At 34.9% G+C, this 22,257-nt stretch overlaps 1 protein-coding gene across 5 annotated transcripts in view; it reads right to left on the minus strand.

Moving 5' to 3' along the window:
- Positions 1-803: 803 nt before the first annotated feature.
- LOC144979730 (spindle assembly abnormal protein 6 homolog) overlaps positions 804-22,257 on the minus strand; it is a 35,970-nt gene continuing 14,516 nt past the window's right edge. For all 5 annotated transcript variants that reach the window (XM_078926709.1, XM_078926705.1, XM_078926725.1 and 2 more), the window contains exons 7-17: positions 21,872-21,949; positions 21,293-21,412; positions 19,718-19,834; positions 19,135-19,404; positions 16,313-16,456; positions 14,934-15,059; positions 9,417-9,498; positions 8,198-8,304; positions 4,296-4,412; positions 3,240-3,340; positions 804-2,314 (exon numbers count right to left, since the gene is read on the minus strand). In XM_078926709.1, the coding sequence (XP_078782835.1) occupies positions 1,939-2,314; positions 3,240-3,340; positions 4,296-4,412; positions 8,198-8,304; positions 9,417-9,498; positions 14,934-15,059; positions 16,313-16,456; positions 19,135-19,404; positions 19,718-19,834; positions 21,293-21,412; positions 21,872-21,949 (1,638 nt within the window). In that variant the 3' untranslated portion in view covers positions 804-1,938. The remainder of the gene's footprint in view (positions 2,315-3,239; positions 3,341-4,295; positions 4,413-8,197; positions 8,305-9,416; positions 9,499-14,933; positions 15,060-16,312; positions 16,457-19,134; positions 19,405-19,717; positions 19,835-21,292; positions 21,413-21,871; positions 21,950-22,257) is intronic.

A 22,257-nucleotide genomic window follows, 5' to 3' on the forward strand; every position in this document is an offset into this window, starting at 1 on the left:
TTGAAGTCGCATAGTTGCGATGGTTGGATTGATTGCGGTGATGGTAGTGGTTGGAATTAAGGTAGTAATGGTGGAGGAAGAGGAGGATGTAATGATGGTGGTAGGTTTTGGTGCTGCTGGTAGTTGGATGGTGGTTGTAGTTGTGGTGACGGTGGCGATGATTATGATGTTGACATTGTTGGTATTGTTATTGCAGTTGTTGTTAATGATGATGGTGATGATAAGGAGGAGAATGGAATGATGATGGTGGATTTGGTGTAGCTGGTAGTTGGAGTTGGAGTGATGGTTTAGTGACGATGACGTTGATTATGGTGATGCTGGTATTGTTGTTATTGTTATTGTAGTTGTTGTTATTGTCATTTAAAGGATGATGATGATGATGGTGATGATGGTGGTGATAATGAGGAGGAGGAGGATGGCATCGTCGACGATAATGATAATTACCACACGATACTACAATTAAGTATTAAGACATCATAATGTTATCCTCTCATTATGCATTAGACTGCAAGTGGCAATATTACAATAACGAACATGTTATCCTCATCCCTCCCCCAACCAAACCCTAACGTCCTGCCTCATTCACTCTCTTTTTCACCGCGAACTACCTTTTGTATGTGAATGTGACAGTTTCAACACGGGTTAGAGACAATCTGCCCACCCTGCCTTTCAATTAATTATTACCTCTATAACATGGTTTTAATTCAACTTCTCCTTTCTCAAAAGACTTCATCTTATATACTAATTAATTGATCAGAAAAGGAAAATTGTGGTTGTTTGTTATAAATATATTCAGTCGTGACTTTTGAACAAAATTGTTGTTTATTTTTTAATTAGATGAACTTCCATATAAAATTCCATTGTTTTGCAACATTTTTTAGTCTGACCAAAAAAAACCCCCCCGGAAAAAAACAAAAAAAAACATTGCAATAATTATGTAAAGAAATAGAAAAAAAGAACATACAAACAAACAAAATACAAACAAGAAAACAATTTCAATAGCTGAGTGTTGAGAAGTACTAAAGAAAATGAGTAAATAAATAAACATTTGAAAGAATGAATAAATAGATAAAAATAACACAAATAAATAAGAAATAGGTAGATAAGTGAATGATTAAATTTAATGCAATACTGAATCCTTCCAAAAATCATATACTTAATGGTACCAGCACAAGTTGATCAATAAATAAGAAATAGTTTAGCAGTCATTGGTGTAAGTTGGGCAGACGGGATTGTCTTTCATGCAGCCCACCCTACCGCCCTTACCTAGTGGGAGCGCGGCCTAGTCAGGCCTGTCAGCAAGTTCAGAGTTCACAGTCAGGCACCAATAAATGTGAATGTGGGCGGAGTGGAGTAGTGGGGGGTAAAATTAACAGGAGCGTATCCTGCTCTATATATTATGGGGTGCATGATGATTCGCAATCTATCAAATATACACAACCCTTGATTTCAGTACGAAGTATCAAGTTTAATTATAAACATTTAAACTTATCTAACATAAATTAGACTATTTCAGACCTGGAAATTCAGCATCAAACTTGAAAAAACAGGCTGATATTTGCCCACCCTGACCACTATTACAAGCCGGCACTGATTAATATTATCATTATTATTATTACAGTATTATTATTATCATAATCATTATCATATTATTAAAAGTTCAAATTCTACTCACTTTCATGTTTATGTTTGTTTACTGACAAAGAGCTTGTACCCTAAACGTTCATGTATTATATTGAGGATTTTTTTTTTATTGATGCCTCCTCTTGTTATCCCCTATTTTTCAATTCTGTAAGCAATGCATATTGCCTTAATGCACCTCATTGCAATAAATATCTCCATGAAAGGCTGTTTCCATTCTACTAAAATTTGTCCAGAGCTGGTACTATCAATGATCAAGTATTTTTTAAATTACAGAATGCATCATGTTTAAAACTATCACGAAGAATTTCCAGGAAAATATGCTGAAGCCAGAGGCGGTTGTGGTTTAGACACAATCATATGTTGGTTTAACCTTACACTGTTCATCAATCGATTATTACTACTGTTCTGTGTAGAAGACAGCGCCGAAGAATGTATTGGTGCAGATGATGAGGATGATGACAAAGAGGAGGAACTTGAGACTGGTGGATGGACTGAAGTTTGCAGATTTGTTACAGTGTGCGTTGGTTTTGATAGCGAACTGACTGATGTAACTGGATTATTAGTGCTGGCACTTGTGTTATGCTGCTGTAGTTGACTATTATGTAGGTTTCTTAGAGGAATGGCTTCATCGCGTTTCATTAAAAACTTTGGGTCCACTTGTGGATTATGCCTGAATGAAAGAGAGAGTAGTAAAATAAAATGCAAAAATCTTTTTAAAAATTAGTTTACAAGCTATTTTTATTTCCTAAATTGTTTTAACTCTGCTGCTTTGAGAAAGGAAAATGAATATCTCTGGACTCAAAATAAGGATAAAGGAACAAAAGGAATTACAGCATAAATCATAAAAATAATTCAAACAAAGGGTTGGATTGGTATCACAAGACAGATGCAATAGATGTTTTTATCATATAATATCATCATCACCATACACAGAGAATAATCAGTTTTACGATACAATAAATTTTTTTAAAGGTTACAAAAAAAAAAAAAACAGCAACCACTGCTTATATTGAAAACTTCAGCAATATTCTAGAGCAATATGAGGTAAAAATGTTGCTTAAACTTAAAACTTTAAAATGTAGCAACGTGATTTTCATTTTTCAAAAGTGTGGACTAAAGTTGACAATTGCCAAGACTTATCCATGTCTTCAAACAATCGTGACGGATACTCATTTCTTTAACTAAATGATTCGCAATCATGTGTTTTTTGTTGGTGATCTGATAAAGTGTGTATGATACTGTGCCAGACAAAGCAAGTGGGAAAAGACAAGAATAAAAATCATCCCAAAAAGATACGCCTGCCTGCTCCCAAATTTGCCACTTTGGTGCTGTGTTAAGAAGATCTGGATTTAAATCCCACAGGGATCTTGGTATTTTAATTATTCTGAAAAATATAACCCTAGTTTCTCTTTTCATAGTCTAATATATTTTGTTGATGGGACTTTTTGCAATGCGTCAAAAGAATGCACAGTACAGCACAGATCTCAATCTCCTAAGAATTAAATTAATATTTTGTCCAATCCTAGCAGATAAACAGGTAGGAAAAATCATAATTTAAAAATAAAGATATAATTAATTCAATGTCATTCTCATACCTGATACTATTAGCAACAGTGTTTATGGCAGCAGGGTCAAGGTTATTGTTGGTTGGCCCATGGCTTAAAGGGGTCACCAAGTTGTTAGGCTGATATTGAACCTGTTAGGAACAAATAAAAAAAACAAGATAAGAAAGATATAAGAGAGGAAGAGAAAGAAAGAAAGAGAGAGAGAGAGAGAGAGAGAGAGAGAGAGAGAGAGAGAGAGAGAGAGAGAGAGAGAGAGAGAGAGAGAGAGAGAGAGAGAGAGAGAGAGAGAGAGAGAGAGAGAGGAGAGAGAGGGAGAGAGAGAGAGAGAGAGAGAGAGAGAGAGAGAGGAGAGAGAGAGAAGAGAGAGAGAAGAGAGAGAGAGAGAGAGGGGGAGAGAGAGAGAGAGAGAGAGAGAGAGAGAGAGAAAGAGAGAGAGAGAGAGAGGGAGAGAGAGAGAGAGAGAGAGAGAGAGAGAGAGAGAGAGAGAGAGAGAGCGAGAGCGAGAGGAGGTGCAGCAACAGAGTTTTAGACAAAATTGGAGACAGAAAAAAAATCATCGAGAAATTATTTTTCTTAGAAGCAAACTAAAATCTTAAGCACTTTTTATATGGTATTAGCATAGAGTAAAAATTAAAACCAAAATCAAGGGGTCTTGTTTATTTGATTCAATTCAGACATAAGAGTAAAATGTTAATTTAAATAAAACTATCATAATCATGTCATTCAATTATAACTTCTTGCTTCCCTTGTGTCATATATTAAAGAGATAACATTTTTAAACTGCAGGAGTTGAGTCACATCTTCAGTACATTATTATTTAAGTCAAGTGATAAACAGCTGTCTGAGCCGAGTGTACGACCTTAAGGACTTAAAAAAAAAACACATGAAATGACATAAAGTGTAAACTGCATGCAAATTTGTTTTGTTTTCCTTTCTGTATTTTTCCTTTTAGCTTAGCTTTTGAATTGTTAGGTTATATTAACATAATGTTCAAAATGACATTTTGAACTGTTTTCCATTTCTTGAATGTTTTGGTTTAAGTTTTCGTTATGTTTTCAGTGCACTAAACAACTGGCTAATTCATACCTGCTGAGGCCTGGCCATTTGTGGCCCTACACCAACACCCACTCTTTGCTGTATGATTTGTTGTCTTCTATCATCATGTGCTAAAACAGAACCGTGACTAGATGCACTGAAGTTGTGCTGAAATAATTTAGGACAAAAAAAAAAAAAGAAATGTAGAGTCACTTTACTGTCCGCTTGGTCATTCCGACCGATGTGTGAGTTGAGTAAAAAAAATATATAATTTCTTGAATCCTGTATTAATTCCTCCAATGAGGCTTTGTCATGCGCAATCCCCTTTGTTTTGTCACCATTTCGATCAGTGAACAGCTGAATAAAGCTTTTGTTTTCCAAGAACTGACAAGTTTTTTCACAAAGGTAAGTCAAATCTACTTTCCTTATCGCTAGTTGAGTTATCACCTGACATCAAATAAGCCAGAAGGTGAGCTTTTTTTCTGCGAAACAAAGTCATAACTGGTTTATTAGCATTAGGTAGCCATCTGAGAAGTGTGTAATTGTGGTTGTTCCCACATTGGAACACACGAGGCGGTTTGTTTGTTTTTATGTTTTTAAGGGTTTTATGGCACTTGCAACACATTAAGGTCATATCAGCGCCAGTAAAAAGGAAGAAAATGGGATAGTAAAAAGTTCTAGAATGACAATTAAAGCACAAGAAAAGGTAATACAAAGGGGAAAAGGTTCAAATAGGGAACAGATGTAGATTCCAAGAGCACACCGTCAAAGTACCTAGTTTGAGATCACCTAAAAGTCTCATCCAGACACAAGCAACATGTCCAAACTAAGAGAAATACACTCAAATGTTTATCAATCATATAATATAATATGTAAACTAAACATAATACAATGCATAACAGAAAGGAAAAAAATATAATCTCCCAAAACTATACCTATACATTCGACTGTTTCCCTCCCAGCCAAGGAACTCCGGCAAGGATCAGGACAAACCTAAGTAATCTCATTCCAAGACAATGACAGGAAACAATTGGAAAACAGGTATGGGGGGAGAGAAGGCACAGCATGTACCTCCCTGCCCACTATGGAAGGTCAGGAACCCGCCCAGAACGAGGCGGTTTGACTGGGAGGTAAGGGGTGTACCAATTGGTCGCTTTTGCCTCATATTCTCATGAGAAGCATATAAAAATTTAAAGATAATGAGCTTGATGCTAATAGATACCAATTTTTTTTCTATCTATCTTGATCTAGCTAGCCTAAATCAATTTGTTTAAGTTAACCTTTTGAGTATGGAATTGTTGCCTTACAGTTTTCACCAAAAGATTAGTAACTGTGACTTGAGCGTTGAGGCCGCATCATAGTTACAACTTGCTAAAAGCTACAAATCTATTTATAATGGTCCTAATATTAATTGTTCAGTCAGAATCTATTGCCGTACTCAAAGGATTGATAAATAAATAAATAAATAATTCCCTTTATTCATCACATAGGGGAAATTTGTCTAGAGTCTATTCCAAGGCATTAGCCGCAGTGCAGCGCCGGAAACTGAGCTACCGCGAGGTGATTCGGGTGATCAAACTCTGTACCTTTCGGGTATGAAGCAAAGACTGTAGTGCTGACCCACGATGCCCCATGTTTTTTATAAAATACTTTGCAAACAAATTCATAACCTAAAAGGTCGGCCATAGCATAGTACAGGGTCCCTAAAACGACCCTGATAGATAAATTATATGGAGGGTAAGCAACTGTCCCCCAAACAAGAACTGTCCTGACAGCTGAGGAGGAAAAGAAGTTGGTGCAGCGGCTGCGCATCATTTCTGAGAGGGGTTGTGGCAAGACCAAGGAAGATCTGTAAGGAAGACAAGCCACGGCAAACTTGGTACAGTGACTTCCTCAATCGCCAACCTACAATAAGAGAGGAAGACCACAGTACTCTGCAAGCAGAAGATTCTGAAATAATTCATTACATGGATGAAAGTTTGGGGGATGAATGGATGGATGTAGAGCTGGGGCAGGAATTGTTTTTTTAGGGTCTTGTGAATAATGAGTCTTTCATGGAATGGTCTTTCAAACTCCAAACCGCTCGGTTTGTTTTACTGTCATGACACAAACGAAACCTAGATGAATCGTTTTATGTGTGCAAGTCATGCGGGTATGTACAGCGCTTGCCAGTCAGAAAAAAAAAAAAGAAACAGAACAACTTAACCTTTCAAAGGCGACGTTCAATCATACTTGGAGCTAAAAGAAGATCTTACAGTTTTCAAAAGACAAATAACGGAAAGGCAATGCAATTATAGTTTCATTGAGGCCTAGGTTGAAATGGTGGAAATGGTGTATTTTGCATTAAAAATAATATAAAGGGGAAACTATTATTTGATAACAAAAAATCAGTGTCACTGGCAAAGGGTTAATTGCAAGCTCCGTCCAGTATCTCGTGATACTACTACCTCACTTGCTAATCATAAAAAAGTAAATAGCAATCAGCAACACTGAGTTGAAAAAATAAAGAAGAAATGGGGGGAGTAGAGAGAGAGCAAAACCCAGTAGCAATGTAATCCTTTAAAGGTGAAATTCGATCTTATTTTGACTCAACACCAGATCTTCCCGTTTTCATCAAAAGACAAGTAACGATTTGATAATTAAAGTCAGAGTTGTGATGCTCTGACTGCTCTCTTTGTGGAAACGCTTTATGCTTCATTAACAAAAATAAAGATAAAAAAGAAACTATTATCTGAAGAAAAGAAAATCAACTTCGCTGTTAAGAGGTTAGAACACCTGCATGACACGCGTCCCATGTACTACGTCTCTTTTTCACATTCCCCCATGCTCCCTCCCCTCATCCCTTAGTAACTTGTTTACAATTGGATGTGAATTGGTTTGAAAGTGATTCAGTTCCGAGTTCTGATTCAATGTTTGATGAATCGCTTTACTGATAGGGTCTTGCGGACAGCGAGCTGTTCCAGTGTCCCGCCACAACTCTAGATGGATATGGGTGTGGATGAAAGTGTATGTTTTATGTATGGGAAAGATCATCGGGATGGATGGATTGGATGTGTTTTGTGTGCAAGATGATTTCACAAGGGGTGTATGGGTGAACAGCAGGAAAGGGTTGAATGTTTGAGTGAGGAAGAGGTCAGTTTATGAAGTTTGTTCAATGCCAAAATGAATTACGAAAGTACCTACAACCCCCCCCCCCCCCACCCTCTTTTTTATTCTCTGCCTCCGTCTATTTTAAGGAGAGAAGTCATTTTTAGATTAAACTTTTAATCAATGCTGAACCTTGATATTTTTATTATCATTCCACCCTTCAGTTGTTTTTATTTTTGTTCACACTCGAATCACAAAAGTGTGTAACATCTTGCTTTCAATTCTTATATCAGTAGAAAAATAGATTGCTAAAAGTAATGGTCAGGAAGGGAATGATCGATAAATTTAGTTGAAGGGATGTTGGTATAAGCTACAAGTACTTCAACCGGTCAGTAGCACCACAAACGTTTAATAATGGGCACTCAAAAGAAGCGGTCAGTATGTAATACTGACTGATTGGATTGGGGCAGAATTGGCTGCGACTGGTCGGTATGGGGTAAACACCTGACAGAGAGAAATTGATGTCAATTCAATATAAGAAACTTTTAAATTGTACAAGCTGGCAAACTGGTCTCTGCTTAACTTCTTCTAGTACAAATGATGTCATTATTTTTTATTTTGCGACATTGGTTTTATTTTCAGCGCAGAAGAGCAATTTTTGTGTTGATGTCAGGGCACACACATCTTGTTAACATTGGTTGACGTCCATCATAAGCCTAAGGTGGATGGTAAAGGGCAGAGTGACAATATATTTTGTGATGCGCTAAACACAAGGTTGAATTTTGTTAAGATTTAATCAAGGTTTATCCACCAAAAGTAAAGGGGAAAAAAAAATAAAGAAGAAAATTTTTTAAGTTGATACGTACAATGGCAGATAAAGGAACTCTAGACTGAGATGATGGCATTTCAAAAGTCCCCAATTGGCTCTGATTGACTCTCTGTTCGTTGATTTGTTTATTCAACCATTGAATCACTTTCAGAGAGAAGAGAAAATATGAATATCATCAGAATGTATTATTGGTGATTTCAAGTTGCTTTTTAATCATTCTTTTTTTTTAGTGTTCTTTATAAGCAAAATGCATTTTATTTTAAAGTCTTTTCAAAGGTAAAAGCGATGAGTTTTGTAATTGCAATACGCTACTTATTATGCAACATTTTCAGGAAAAAATATATATCTTTAATTGTTAATTAATTTCATTTAGCTGAAATTCATTTTTTTTTTGGTACTAGTATCCTCTTTTCTGGCCTTCCTCTTTCCTTTGTCAGATTTCTTCACCTCCTTTCTCCTTGTAACTCTACGTTCATCTTCTTTCACCCCATTGTCTGAAGCATGCTTTGCATCATTGTTTGTTTGCGTGACCCATGCGTCTTCGCTTGTTGATGGCTCACTCACCATGCCATCCTCAAGGCATGGGGACTAAAAATTTAATTCATTATTTCATTTTAAGTGAATATTAGAATTATAAAAATGTATCACTGAAGCAACACACATACTTAAACATACTTCTGGTGCATTGAAACAGAAATAAGTCTCTATAAACCCACAGAAAAGAAATAAATTGAACTAAAACCAGTTAGGGGCTCCTGATAGCTTAGTTGGTAGAGCCCTCACTTCACATGCAATGAGATTGAGATCGATCCTGGGTGCAATCGAAATTTTTTTCTGACCCCCTTGTCCAACTAGCAGTGAATGGGTAGCTGAGTCTGTTAGATTTGGCAGAAAGTACTTTGCGATAGACTGGCATCCTATCCGAAGGATAGAAATCAATTGCTATTGTTTGTTTCACGCTATAGAAACCGGGATAAACTCCGGCTCCATGGGCCGAATGGCTCTGAAGGACTCTTTTTTATGTTTTTTTTAAAGCCAGTTATCTTGTGTGATCTTCACGGATGCTACAGTAAAAAAGTGATCAAATGATTCCCAATACCATTGCAGAAGACAAAAGAATCTTTAAGGTACCAAAACCTGGCCTTCTGAAAATGAAGTATATGAATGAATGCATTACTCATCAAGCTAAAAGACTAGTAAGAAGAGATGTTTGAAATTGACAAAAAAATAAATAAATAATCAAATGAAAGACTCACTGCTCTCGTTGGTTTTTAAAATCTTTTTACTTTCTTCTAACTTCTCTGTTGCTTTCTCCAAATTCGAAGTCAGTTTTTCATTCTGGATTTTAAAAAAAAAGTTGTTACATTTAATATAATAGGACATACCAGGACGTATTGGGTGTTTTGGATACATTAAATACATTCTTTTAAAATAACAATTGACTACGATTTTAATACAGATAGACAAGTATAATAGTAACCCGTAAATGAGGTCTGTGAAAATTGGCTGAAACTCTTCTACCAACTAAAGACATTAAGTTTTAAAATAAATGAAGACAGTCTCAGAGAGAGAAAAAAAAAATAATAGACAAGGTGATTAAATGACATGTGTTATTATTAAAACTAGAGGTATGACTGCCAGTGGTTTGATGTAGACGGAATACTAAATAAGTAAGTCATCCATATAAGTAAAGATAAGTTCATCAAAAAACAAACAGCACTCCAAATATTTCTACAGATAAAGCATAAAGCAATTAAAGCTAGTGAACAAATCTTGGCAGAAAGTCCAGCAAAATCCAAAGTTAAGAAAGTAATGAAGGAATCAAAATGAAAAATGGACAACATAGATGCCAGATTAACAAGGCAGAAACTAATTTGCAACAGAATTTATCAATTACAGGAATGTCTACCCTCAATTTCAAATTTCAGGGACATTTTACGGATAAAACCTCAAATTTTAGGAACAATAAGCTGCACAGTAGTAATGTCTTAAAAGACAGTCAAACATCTGATATCAAGAGGATAATATGGTGCCAGAGGTAATTAATTATAAGTGATTACTAATCTGCTTGGTGGTGGAGGTCGTAGTAGAAGTTGTAATATTAACGAAAGAGTGATAATGGAGAGGCTCTGGGTGGGAACAGTACAGACAATGGACGTTTCGGGTACAGACCCTTCATCAGCACAACAAAAAACAAATGAAATGGAGTGTAAATTGTATCCTCTATAATCTGTGGTGGTTGGAGTGTGAATGAGACGTTAGTGTGGCATAGATTGGTGAGTAGAGAGTCCCTAGGGGTGATAAAAAAGATAGGGGCAGGTGGGACAGGAACTTTCTAGAAAATAATGGATGATAAAAGACAATAGAAATGTCATAGTAGAAGTAGTATAAATAGAAGAAATAGTATTAGGAGTAGTGGTGGTAGTAGTAGTAGTAGTAGTAGTAGTAGTAGTAGTAGTAGTAGTAGTAGTAGTAGTAGTAGTAGTAGTAGTAGTAGTAGTAGTAACAAGAGATGAAGTGAGTAGTAAAGTGCCAGAAGACAATAGAGAATAAAAAAGGTTCGCGGCGGTGATGGGGGTTTGAACCCGCTACCTTACTGGTACAACAACTCCGCCTGGGCGGTGAGAGCGTGACTCTACCGTATGAGCTATCCCAAAAAAGGTCGTCTCTAACTCAGGTCATTATTAGAGCTCTCTCTCTACTTGAGATCGCGGGTCCAACCCACACAACTTCCGCGAAGTTAGTTGGCCAGCAATTAAGCTTAATAGCCAATATTCTCAACATAAACATATAACATAGAAACACTTGAGACATTGAGTATGAGTAGTAGTAGTAGCAGTAGTAGTCGTCGTGGTAGTAGTAGTAGTAGTAGTAGTAGTAGTAGTAGTAGTAGTAGTAGTAGTAGTAGTAGTAGTAGTAGTAGTAGTAGTAGTAGTAGTAGTTGTATGTTTGTTTTTAAGGGTTTTACAGCGCTTGCAACACATATACCGTAGAATAACTTTAAACCGAAATTTTGGGGACCTTCTAAACCATTTCGGTTTAAAGACATTTTGGTTTAAAGCAAGTTCCCGTTTTGCAATGTTTTTCAAGGGTAGTAACTATTTAAGGAATTTGCTCATTTAATCATATCATGGGTTTCCCCTTAAATGGAGTTGTTGAATAAATGCCGTCTTCGTAACCATTAATTTTATTTATTTATTCCTTTATTTATTTATTTATTTTTTTGTGTGTTTTAAAAATATTTTTGGGGGTTTTCGTTTTCAATTCAAAATTGTTGAAAGAGTTAAGTTCGGGATGCCGTGTATTTTACATATCTCCGTCTTGATCAACTTTTTTTCATCGACTTCACATAGTATTTTGATTTTAAACTCAAACGTGTAAGCCCAGTGCTTTCTTTTAGTGACATCTTTTAGTAAAATGCAAAGCTAAAATAAGATCGAAAGTTCTTGTGCAATAATTGATAAGGAATGATGTGCAGCTACTCAGAGGTGAAGTGAAATGGAAATGAAAAGGCATGTCAATGCTAAGCTGTCTACTACACCTCTCTCAGTTGTTGAAAAGCCATTAGGTTCAAAGGCCTAATTACATAGAACCCCCCCCCCCCCCCCCCCCCCTCACACACACATTTAAACAAAGTGGAAATGAAATGGCATTTCAATGGTGAGTTGTCTAACCCCCCCCCCCCCCCTCCTTATTGTCGTGTTGCAAATCCAGTCAATTCCAAAGCATCAACACACGAGCGAGAACATCTCGCTTGCGTGATTCTACACCCCAACTCTCCCTCTTTCCTCATTTTTCGCCTGCCAGTCACCCGCTGTCTTCCTTTTCCAGTCTGTGCAACTGTGGTGTTGGCCAAGCCCAAGAGCAGTAATTGAAGTGTTTGCCTCCCCCCCACCCCACCCCACCCACCCATCACCCTCATCTTATACTTACGCTCTGTTTAATATCGCCGGGCATTATTACGTGTGGCCTCCTTCCCGAATTTTTGAAGAAAAATATAGAGAGAAAAAGGGAAGGTGCTCTCAAGTTGTTTCGTTTAAAGAAAGTCCTGCTTAGAAGTATTTCGGTTCATCGTAAGAATTAGTACAAAGAAAATGAAGAAACTAGTACAATTTATTAAATTCTTTGCGGTTTAAGGTATTTTTCGGTTTAGCTTCTTTCGGTTTACAGTAATTTTACTGTAGGTCATTTCAGTGCCAGTAAAAAGGAAGAAAATGGGATGGTCAAAAAAGGTATAGATTTGGAAGTGAAAGCACATGAGAAAAAGTAAGACAAGAGAATTGGTTCAAATAGGGTCAGATGTAAGATGTAGATTCTAAGAACACACGATCAGTGCACTTTGAGATCACCTAAAATTTTCGTCCAGGCACAAACACAGGACCCCACTTCAAGGAATACACTCCAATGTTTACAAACCATTATATTATATCCAAAGCAAAAAAAATTAATACTAAATAACAGATGATTTACAATGAAAAAAAATATCTCACAACTATACATTTGACTGTTTCCTTCCCAGTCAAGGAATCCAGCCAGGGCCAGGACAAAACTAGGTAATCCCATTCCAAAACAAAGACAGAAAGCAACTCAGAAAAATGATATAGGGGATAGAAGACACAGGGTGACCTTCTGCCCACCATGGGAGGTCAAAGTCCCCACCCAGCTAGTAGCAGTAGCAGCAGTAGTAGTAGTAGTAGTAGTAGTAGTAGTAGTAGTAGTAGTAGTAGTAGTAGTAGTAGTAGTAGTAGTAGTAGTAGCAGCAGCAGCAGTAGTAGTAGTAGTAGCCGTATTAGTAGTATTCGTATTAGTAGTGGTAGTAGTAATAGTAGTCATGGTGGTGGTGGTGGTATGCATGATGATGATGTAATGGTTGTAGTAGTGGTGATGGTTGGGATGGTTATGTGGTAGTAGTTGTAGCAATGGTGGTGGTAGGGATGATGGTGATATGGTGGTGGTGGTGGTGATGTGGTAGAGTTGCACTAGTGGAGGTGGTAGGGATGATGATGTGGTGGTTGGGATGATGATTTGAGTAGTAGTAGTGGTGGTGGTAGCGATGACGATGTGCACTTAGTTTGAGATCACCTAAAAATTTCGTGGTGGTTGTAATAGTAGTGGTGGTAAGGATGTTAATGTAGTGACTGTGGTGAGTCTTTTTTATGCATAGAAAAATTTGAAAAAATAGGCGGAATTGTGATTGTGATGGGTGAAGATGAACTGTCATTTTCCGCCTTTAGGCAAAAGATTCTCAGATGGAGAACATTGTGCCATTTGAGTCAATGAAAAAAATTATACGGCGCACAACTCTACTGAAAGATTTGAAAATTAGAAATGTCTTTTTTTTACAGATCGATAAACAGATAACTTGATTTCTTTTTATAATTTAAAGTCAGTTTAAAAGTTCGTTGAGTCAAACATATAATAAAAAATGTACCGACGACACTAACACTCTCAAAAACAACCAATCTCGACACTGTAAAAAGTTGTCAGTTTGGCGTTTTTACGCAAATCGTTGCATTCGAAATAATGTATTCTTTTAATGACTTTAAGGATTTCAGATCTACACTAAGTTTTCAACAGTTTTCATCTATTTATGACATCAAGTATTATTATTGCCCCTTTGATGCTTTCAATGTTATGGTTTCGGGTGGATAATACCCAGGTTTAACTTCTTTGGTAATAAATTTAAAAATAATGATAATAATCTAAAAAATCGAAATTTAAAACCAGAAAATAGAAGTTGCATTGAAGGTAAAATAAGGTTTTAGAAAGACCATTAAATGTTATGAACAGTCAGGCTCCTTAGCGCAGTGGATAAGCTGCCAGACTCTAACATTTAAAGTACTGGGTTCAATCCCTTTGTGGACATTTAAAAAAAAAAGTTTACTTTATTGAGAAAGACATCATTTTTGTTGTTATAGTTACTGGACATATATTTATTATTATTATTATTATTATTATTATTTATTATATTTTTTAAAAAGCAACATAGGTACCATTCAATGTGTTATCGACATGCATTTAGCATTTATATGTAAACGTCTATTATTATCATTTTATAATATTTGATCATTATCATCAGTGTATTCGTTTACCGCGTCTTTGTAATTTTATTGGGGTTTTATTTTCTTCTTCTTCCTTTTTTTTATTTGGTGTTGTTTTTCAAAAATTTCCTGTCCCATCATTGTTTATGTCTATTTACCGTATCTACGCCATTCACACTACACATCTCTCATTCGTCCTTAGTGTCTTATTCGACGTGTTTTGTTGATAAGGGGGAAATCAGAAACGTCCACAGTATCTCTTCGTCTATTAAATTGAGGCTTACAATTCAACACATCATTATTTTTTGCCTTTGAGCTTCAAGCAGCAACATGTTCATTAATCAACCTGCAGCGCCAACGGAGGTGCATAAAAACGCCACCTTATTACACTTCATGTTGGGCCACACAGAAAAATCAACAGAGGATGTACCAAGTTACACAGACAATGTTGTTTACCAATCTGCCCTCATTAAATGATGGTGGGTACAATATCGAATGAAAATACTTCTTTCCCCACAAAATTGTGGGATTTTTACTAGTATATATATATATATAATAAATATAATATAATATATATATATAATAATAATATATATATAATTTAAAGTCAAATAAAGAACATGTGAAAATCTGTTTCTAAACATCAAATAGAAAACAGCAAGTTACCAATCATAATGAGAGTCTACTTTTATCTTTTAGAATGAAAAAAATTAGCTACAAGAATTATCATACCTTCTCTAGTAAATCTCTCACATTATCTTTTGTAGTAGCAAGTTCTTGTCGCAGTTTCTCCAGTTCCTGGTCTTTATCACCCAATAATTTTTCTTGTTCTGTTGCAATTTGAGTTCTGAGTTTTACCTATTAAATGCAAAAAGAAGCACAGGAAGGCAACTTGTAATTTATGACTCTAACAGCAATCCTTCTTTAAATGTCATAAGACATAAAATTAAAAAGAGGGCTATTTACCACGCTAAAAAAAAAAAGATTGTTGGTCTCATGACAAGATACAGTGGTTACCACTTTAAAAAACATCTCATAATAGCCCACTTCTCATAACACACTAAAATCCCTTAGCAAACATGTTTTTTTTCTATTAAAAACACTCCTATAATATCCCACTTCTCTGTTTCTTAACCATCTATTTTTTCAAATGAATTCATAATATTGCAACATAAATAATTTAAATCGAATTCTCATATAAATAAAGACCATTAAAATCAAAATTTGGTACATAGATCCCATCATAATGTCTGCAATTAAATCATACATCTAGAAAAAAAAAGAAAAATAGGCAGAGTTGCCTGTTTGAATTTTCAGTTCAAAATGTCGAAAAACTTGCATTTCATTGATGCCATTTGACTTTTGTTAAAAATCTGGATTTGGGATATAAGCATTGTTTATTTCATTTTGTATTAAATATCACTTGATATTAATTGATTTGGAATTTTAAAAGTTACTACTGGCACTTTAAAAGATTATTTGGCTTTTTTTCACGACTAGATTGACCATTTGCATAAAAATGTATCTGCCATGTCTTTTATAGCCTATTATTATACCCATACATGTCTGTGAATAACAACAGCCAATTTGTGTAGAAATATCGTCAACCAGTTAACAATATGAAGCAATCAAAACAATAAACTATTATTTTTTATTCAACTTTCTCTAGAATGTACTGCCAGTTGGCTCGCGTTTTAGTTTTTCATGAAATTTTATTCCTGTATTACAAAGTAGTACTTTTGGCTTAGACGAAACAGTGAAATTTATGGCTCAGTGACTCAGTCAAATTTGGCTATCTTTTGAGAACACTACAGGTCTGTAAAGTGAAAAATAATTTAATGAAGGATGTGTGAAAATAATTTCAATGGGATGTGTTCAGACTACAAAAATCAAAACGGGCATTGGATAGCCACAGTCAATAAAAGTTTTTCCATCGATGCTGATTTCAGTCAATTGACTGAGGATTTATAGGTCTATTAAATTAAAATGGGAAGAAAAATAAGCCTGAAAGAGTCAATATTATTATGATACACATTTTGTTATAATATATAGTGATAAACTAAGACCACAACTTGTAATTTAAACATAGTCCGATATATAACAAGTCTTACCTTAGCATGGTAGGTTTTAATCTCATTTTGCAACTTTTTGATGATCCCATTTCCTTTCTTCAATTCTTCTCCCATTGCTTGAGTTTTGTTTTCAAGTTTGTTAATCTCTTTCTGGCGCTTTTCCAATTCTGATTCAACTCTTCCCTAATTCAAAAATAATATAATAAAATGAATCACCAGTGAACTCACTTGGCCTGAAAGAGATGCTAATTTAAAACAAGTTCCCACCACCTTTGACTTAATTGACTTAACAATGAGAGTCAAAATGCCGGCAGGCAATAATTATTATAGCCAAAACACTGTCACTGCTGGCATAAGTTGGTAAACTTTCACCATAGGTGTAAATAAAAAATATAGTCATTAGACTTATCAGTCTGGTCAGCGAGTTATATTTTATTGTCAGGTCAAACAAGTAACGATGATCGTGTCAGATTATTTCATGACATTATAAAAGATCTGGAATTTTTAAAAAACATCTTCATCCTATCTTGGAACAGAAAACTCTATTCTGATAGACGATCCATGGCGATCTCATAGTTTAATAGTTTAATAAAAGTTATCCAGTGCAACACATGTTCGTCGAACATGCATTCAACAAATTCACCGTTCATTGAACAAGGACAGAATTCCCAAATAATGTCCTTCATTGTATTACGCATCCATGAACTGGTTCATGGTTTAGATAAACTATACTGGGACGAAGTTTGCTCCCCCTCACCCCCTCCGAAGATATATTGTTAGTGGTGCTCAAGAAAAAAAATGATACAACTGGTTGAACTCTTTGCCACCAATTCGTGAATGTCTTCACCAAACGATTCCGGTACATTAAAAAACTGTTCCAGTTCTTTTATTTCATTATCAACTTCATCTTCGCCCTCACTTTCTTCCACCTCTTTTTCTTTCTCATCTTCGTATACCATATCATTTTCGAGAATCTCTAATTCGTCGAGGTCGCTGGTTGCGGTTATAGTGTGCGTGACTTTTCCCCCCTTTTCGATCTCATTCGGCTTTCGTTTCTTTGACGCTGGTTCACTGGAGTCGTGATTAGTTATTAATAGTTGCGTCAGTGACTTGAAGCCTTCCACAATTAGTTGTCCCAATTCCGAATTTGAGGCGTGGGTTTTAGCGTGGGTTTCCTTGCTTCCCAAATGTGATGGCCCCTCATTAATTGTCTCATTTCCAATTGTTTTTGTTTTAGGTTCTAATTTTCTTTTATGGTATGTTCTACTGTCTTTTTTGCATTCTCCATATTTACCCCTCTTTTTCTCTCCCGCGGGAGAAGAAATTGGGTTTTTTGTATGAGTTAACACTCCCTCGGGAGATGTTATGGGAACTGTTTTAGTTTTTTTCTCCCTCGCGGGGGTAGAAAGTTCCCTATTCAAATCTTCAACTTTATCTGGTTCCATTGTTTATTTGAAGTAATTAGAATTTTTTCCTCAAAAGTTTAAATCATTAAGCACCACTTTCACAGTGTTAATAATATGAGTTAACACTCCCTCGGGAGATGTTATGGGAAATGTTTAAGTTTTCTCCCTCGCGGGGGTAGAAAGTTCCCTGTTCAAATCTTCAATTTTATCCTTTTATTCGAAGTAATTCTTAAAAAATTTTCCTCAAAAGTTTAAATCATTAAGCACCACTTTCACAGTTGTTAATAATATACTCCACTGGGAATTGATATGTCACAGGTCTAATAACAGATTAAAACTCCAATAAGAATAAGGAAAATTAACACAATGGTTTGCATTAAATAGACAAAACAAGACGCGTCCAGCCTTCTTGACAGTCAAACGTGAACTGACAGTCACGGCGTGATTCTTCATTTGTAACCCAATTCGGAATTGGGATACGAGGTAGAGTATATATATATATATATATATATATATATATATATATATATATATATATATATAATATATAATATATATAAAACGCTTGTCATTTCTTTTATTCTTAGTAGACTTGATTATTGTAATGCGCTGCTCATTGATTGTCCTAATTACAATATTGACAGATTTCAAAAAGTTCATAACAGGGCGGCAAGATTGGTGATGATATCTAAATGAGAAGATCCTATCTCCACTGTTCTGGAAATTCTGCGTTGGATGCCGGTGAAGCAACGCATTGAATTCAAGATTTTATGTTATTGTTATAGCTCTTTCCATGGCCTGACCATCCTACTTAAATGAACTAGTGTCTCATTATAGACTAGATAGATCGCTAAGATCAAATAATATGCATCTTATGATAGAGGTACCCTCTAAGTCTCTGTTTCACAACAAATCCTTCTGAGTAACAGCCCCTAGGCTGTGGAATTCCCCTTCATACAATACTAAACTCAGTGAAAATTTAGATACGTTTATAAAGAAATTAAAAACTGAAGTATTTAGAAGAGCTTATTTTGACAATTAATGTGCTTTATATGTTTAACTTAAGTTAGATAGTATAGTAATCTGTACCGTCAACTGGGGTAACTTTGCCTCTTGAATTTCAGACCAATAAGAGATTGTATATTCTGTGACTATTATTTCCTTTGATAAAGATTTAAGTCCTTTTAGCAGTTACAACAACTGCAACAAAGCTGAGATTATTCAATATGCTCCAAATTCACAGAGGCAAAGTTACCGCACTTGAAGGTATGTAAAGAGTTTGCGTATGTGTATGCGGAGAAGTTTTTGCATGTGGGTGTATGTGTGTATGCGTGTCAGTGTGTATGATAGTTTATAATAATATTGTCTGAATGATTCTCTTTTGTTAGTGGATTAATGGGTGCTATCAGTTTATAAGTATATTACATTATTATTAAATTGTGCTAAAAATATTACCCTCTTGTCTTGCTCAGATTCAAGCAGGTCATTAGACTTGGCAAGCAGCTGAATCTTATCCTTCATCTCCTGCTCCAGAACAGCAACACGAGTCTGAAGCTGGTTGCTATTTTTGTCGTGATCATGTCTCAGATTGTCAAGTGCTGCATTGTCTTTACGTAGGGTTTGTAACTCAGACTTGACTCTGGCATATTCTTCTTCAAGAACTGAAAACCTTGACTTGTAATCTCTAATCGTGGCCTCTGATTTATACTTTCTATCTGTCAGATCCTAAAATCATTGTCAAATTATAAAAAAATAAGTCAAGACAAAAATAAAAAACTTCTTATTCACGGTAAAGAAAGGTATCTTATCCAATCATAATATGAACTTCTATTGTTAAATAACACAGGTACTATTAACTTGCATAGCATAAATGAACATTCAACCATGCAGACACCCAATTATCTATAAGATAGATTGTTAAATGACGAAAGCTGAAAAAAAACAAACACAGTTATCCAAAAGATCTACAGAAATGTGGAGAAGCACCTTAAAATAATAAAGAGTATAGATCTATAACAAGGATAAATGCAGGACTTACTTTATTACTGGCTTCGAGTTCATTTAATCGGGTCTCCAGTTGTTTAACACTCTTTGCTTGAGCTTGCTCAAGTTCACGTCTCTCTCTTTCAAATCTAATCTGCATGCTCGATTGGAACTGTGATAGGAGATAAGAATTTTAATTTGGAAGGAAAATTATATTATATAAACATACAGCATGCATCAAATTATGCTTAAGGCTAACAACTTTAACCACACAAAATATAATAAACCAAAAATAAATATTGCGCACATTAATTTTAACAAGCATTGATCTAGACTGAAAATAGATCAGCATACTCAAAAGTGTGTGAAAGCTCCCCAGCAGGGTGTCCAGTGAAATCCAGTCTTAAAATTTCCTACCGAGAAGTGAAATTTCCTTCCAGGTATTTTATCAACCCCATAGTGTTCTATACAGACATTCCAACTTAAAATAGGTCTTACCACATTCCAAATCTTTAAGTACTATGATACCTGCATAATAAGTATCCACAGCTGCTATTAAAACCTGGGGTCTAGTCTCATGAGTAAATGAATAATAAAAATAGTAATCCAGAATCTGCTGACTTCTGCACAAAAATGGCCACTAACTACTAATTTATAATACTACTACTAATACTGCTAATCAAAATTGTAAAAATAATTGTGTACCACAAAAGAAAACAACAATAATATCACAAGCCTTCTTTTCTTACACTTCATGTCCTCTATCTCATCCATATGTCTCTTTCGTTGAGTGCTTTCCATGAACCAAACATTTCAAAGCGCTTTACAGATAATGAATTACATTTCAAACATTACAGTCAGCATGGTGTAAAATGAGTTTAGAAAAAGTAGGTTTCTTTAAAAGCATATTTAAAGTTTGAGATATTCTCGATATCTCTAATGGGTTGTGATGGGGTATATCAGAGTTTAGGGACATAATTTTGAAAAGAGCAATCACCAAAAGATTTTAACTTGCAGATAATAGAGTGGTGTTGTCTGATGATCAAAGGCTTCTGGTTCGAGGTTTATGGTTCAGAAAAATAAAGAGGGGCTAAATTGTAAAGGCATTTGAAAACTAATAAAGCAATTTTGTAATCTATTCTATAGTGGACAGAAAGCCAAAGCAAATTTTCCAAAAGTTGTGTGATATGGTCGAATTTTCTTTTTTGATATTATCTGCGGGTTGCTGAATTTTGTACTTGTTGTAATTTACCAGTTAAATTCAGTGGAAGACCTGACAAACGGGAAATGCAATAATAAGTTTTGAAAATATCAAAGAAACCATTGTATTTTTTGGTTACAGTTTCATTTTAAAACTTTCTAGCAAGGAGTATTCTTTTGATTTAAAAATTCAAAGAAATAGTGAATTAATTGTATCGAATATGAGCATTGTAAGTAGTCAGCACAGCCAGTAAAATAACAATTACTTTCTGCACAGCCGTACATTTTCAGAATCCCATTTTAAGTAAGAAATTCATAATTTTTCTTTATTGAAAGGAAATTTCACCCTCATTATTTCCGACACATCAATTTCCAACTTCCCTGAACAACCGGACCAGTTATTGACAGAGGAAAACATGTTTTAAATTACCTGAACAGTCTTCTCCTTCTCCAAAGTGATTTCTTCTTTGTGTCTTGATGAGACTTCCGCTAAACGAGAGGACCATTCCAATTTCAAAGAATCAAGTTCAGACGATTTTGTACACAAAAGCTGTATAAAAAAAGACAATAAAGGCTTATATTATATTTACTTAATTGAATTTTAAATGTATTGTATGTGACATTTATATTGATGATGTATTGGTGCCCTTTTATGCTCTTAATTGTTTTGATACTTTGGTTGAATTGTATTTGAATTTTTAAATTTTTTAAAAAAGCGCTTTGAGGTTTCGACGAAAGGCGCTATATAAATATGCTTAATATTATTATTATTAATATTATTATTATTATTATTATTATTATTATTATATATATATTTTTGTTGTTGTTGTTGTTGTTGTTGCGATTATACCAGTCTGAAAATAAATTCTTATACATCATGATATGAACTGACGTTGGTAAGTAAAGTAATATCAATAATAATAATAATAATAATAATAATAATAATAATAATAATAATAATAATAATAATATAATAATAATAATAATAATATCATCATCTATCTCTTACCTCTTCTGTATGATTCAGTTTTTCAGTGAGTTCTCTTGATGTATGTTCAAATTTCTGTTGTATCAAACTATTGCTTTCCTGTGAAAGATTAAGGGAAAAAAAACAACTGAAACATGATACACTGATACACTCATAGTCGGTATTCCAGACCAAAATCCATATTGCTTTATGCAGTTATCTAGGAATATTTATCTCAAACTTTGGGTTGATATATGCACAGAACAGAAAAAATTATTTTAAAATCTTAAAAAATAAAAGTTATGGCGCTTTGAAATCGCGAAATAAATCGATATGACTAGATGGCCAATGAAGAGGAATTTCCCATGGTTCTATCAGCTGTTATTACTGTGTCATACCAGTGGCTCTTCTCATTTGATGAATACGAA

Source organism: Berghia stephanieae, chromosome 1 (genome assembly GCF_034508935.2).
Source record: "Berghia stephanieae isolate SIO BIC M18660-M18661 chromosome 1, UCSD_Bste_1.3, whole genome shotgun sequence".
Taxonomy (NCBI): Eukaryota; Metazoa; Mollusca; class Gastropoda; order Nudibranchia; family Aeolidiidae; genus Berghia; species Berghia stephanieae.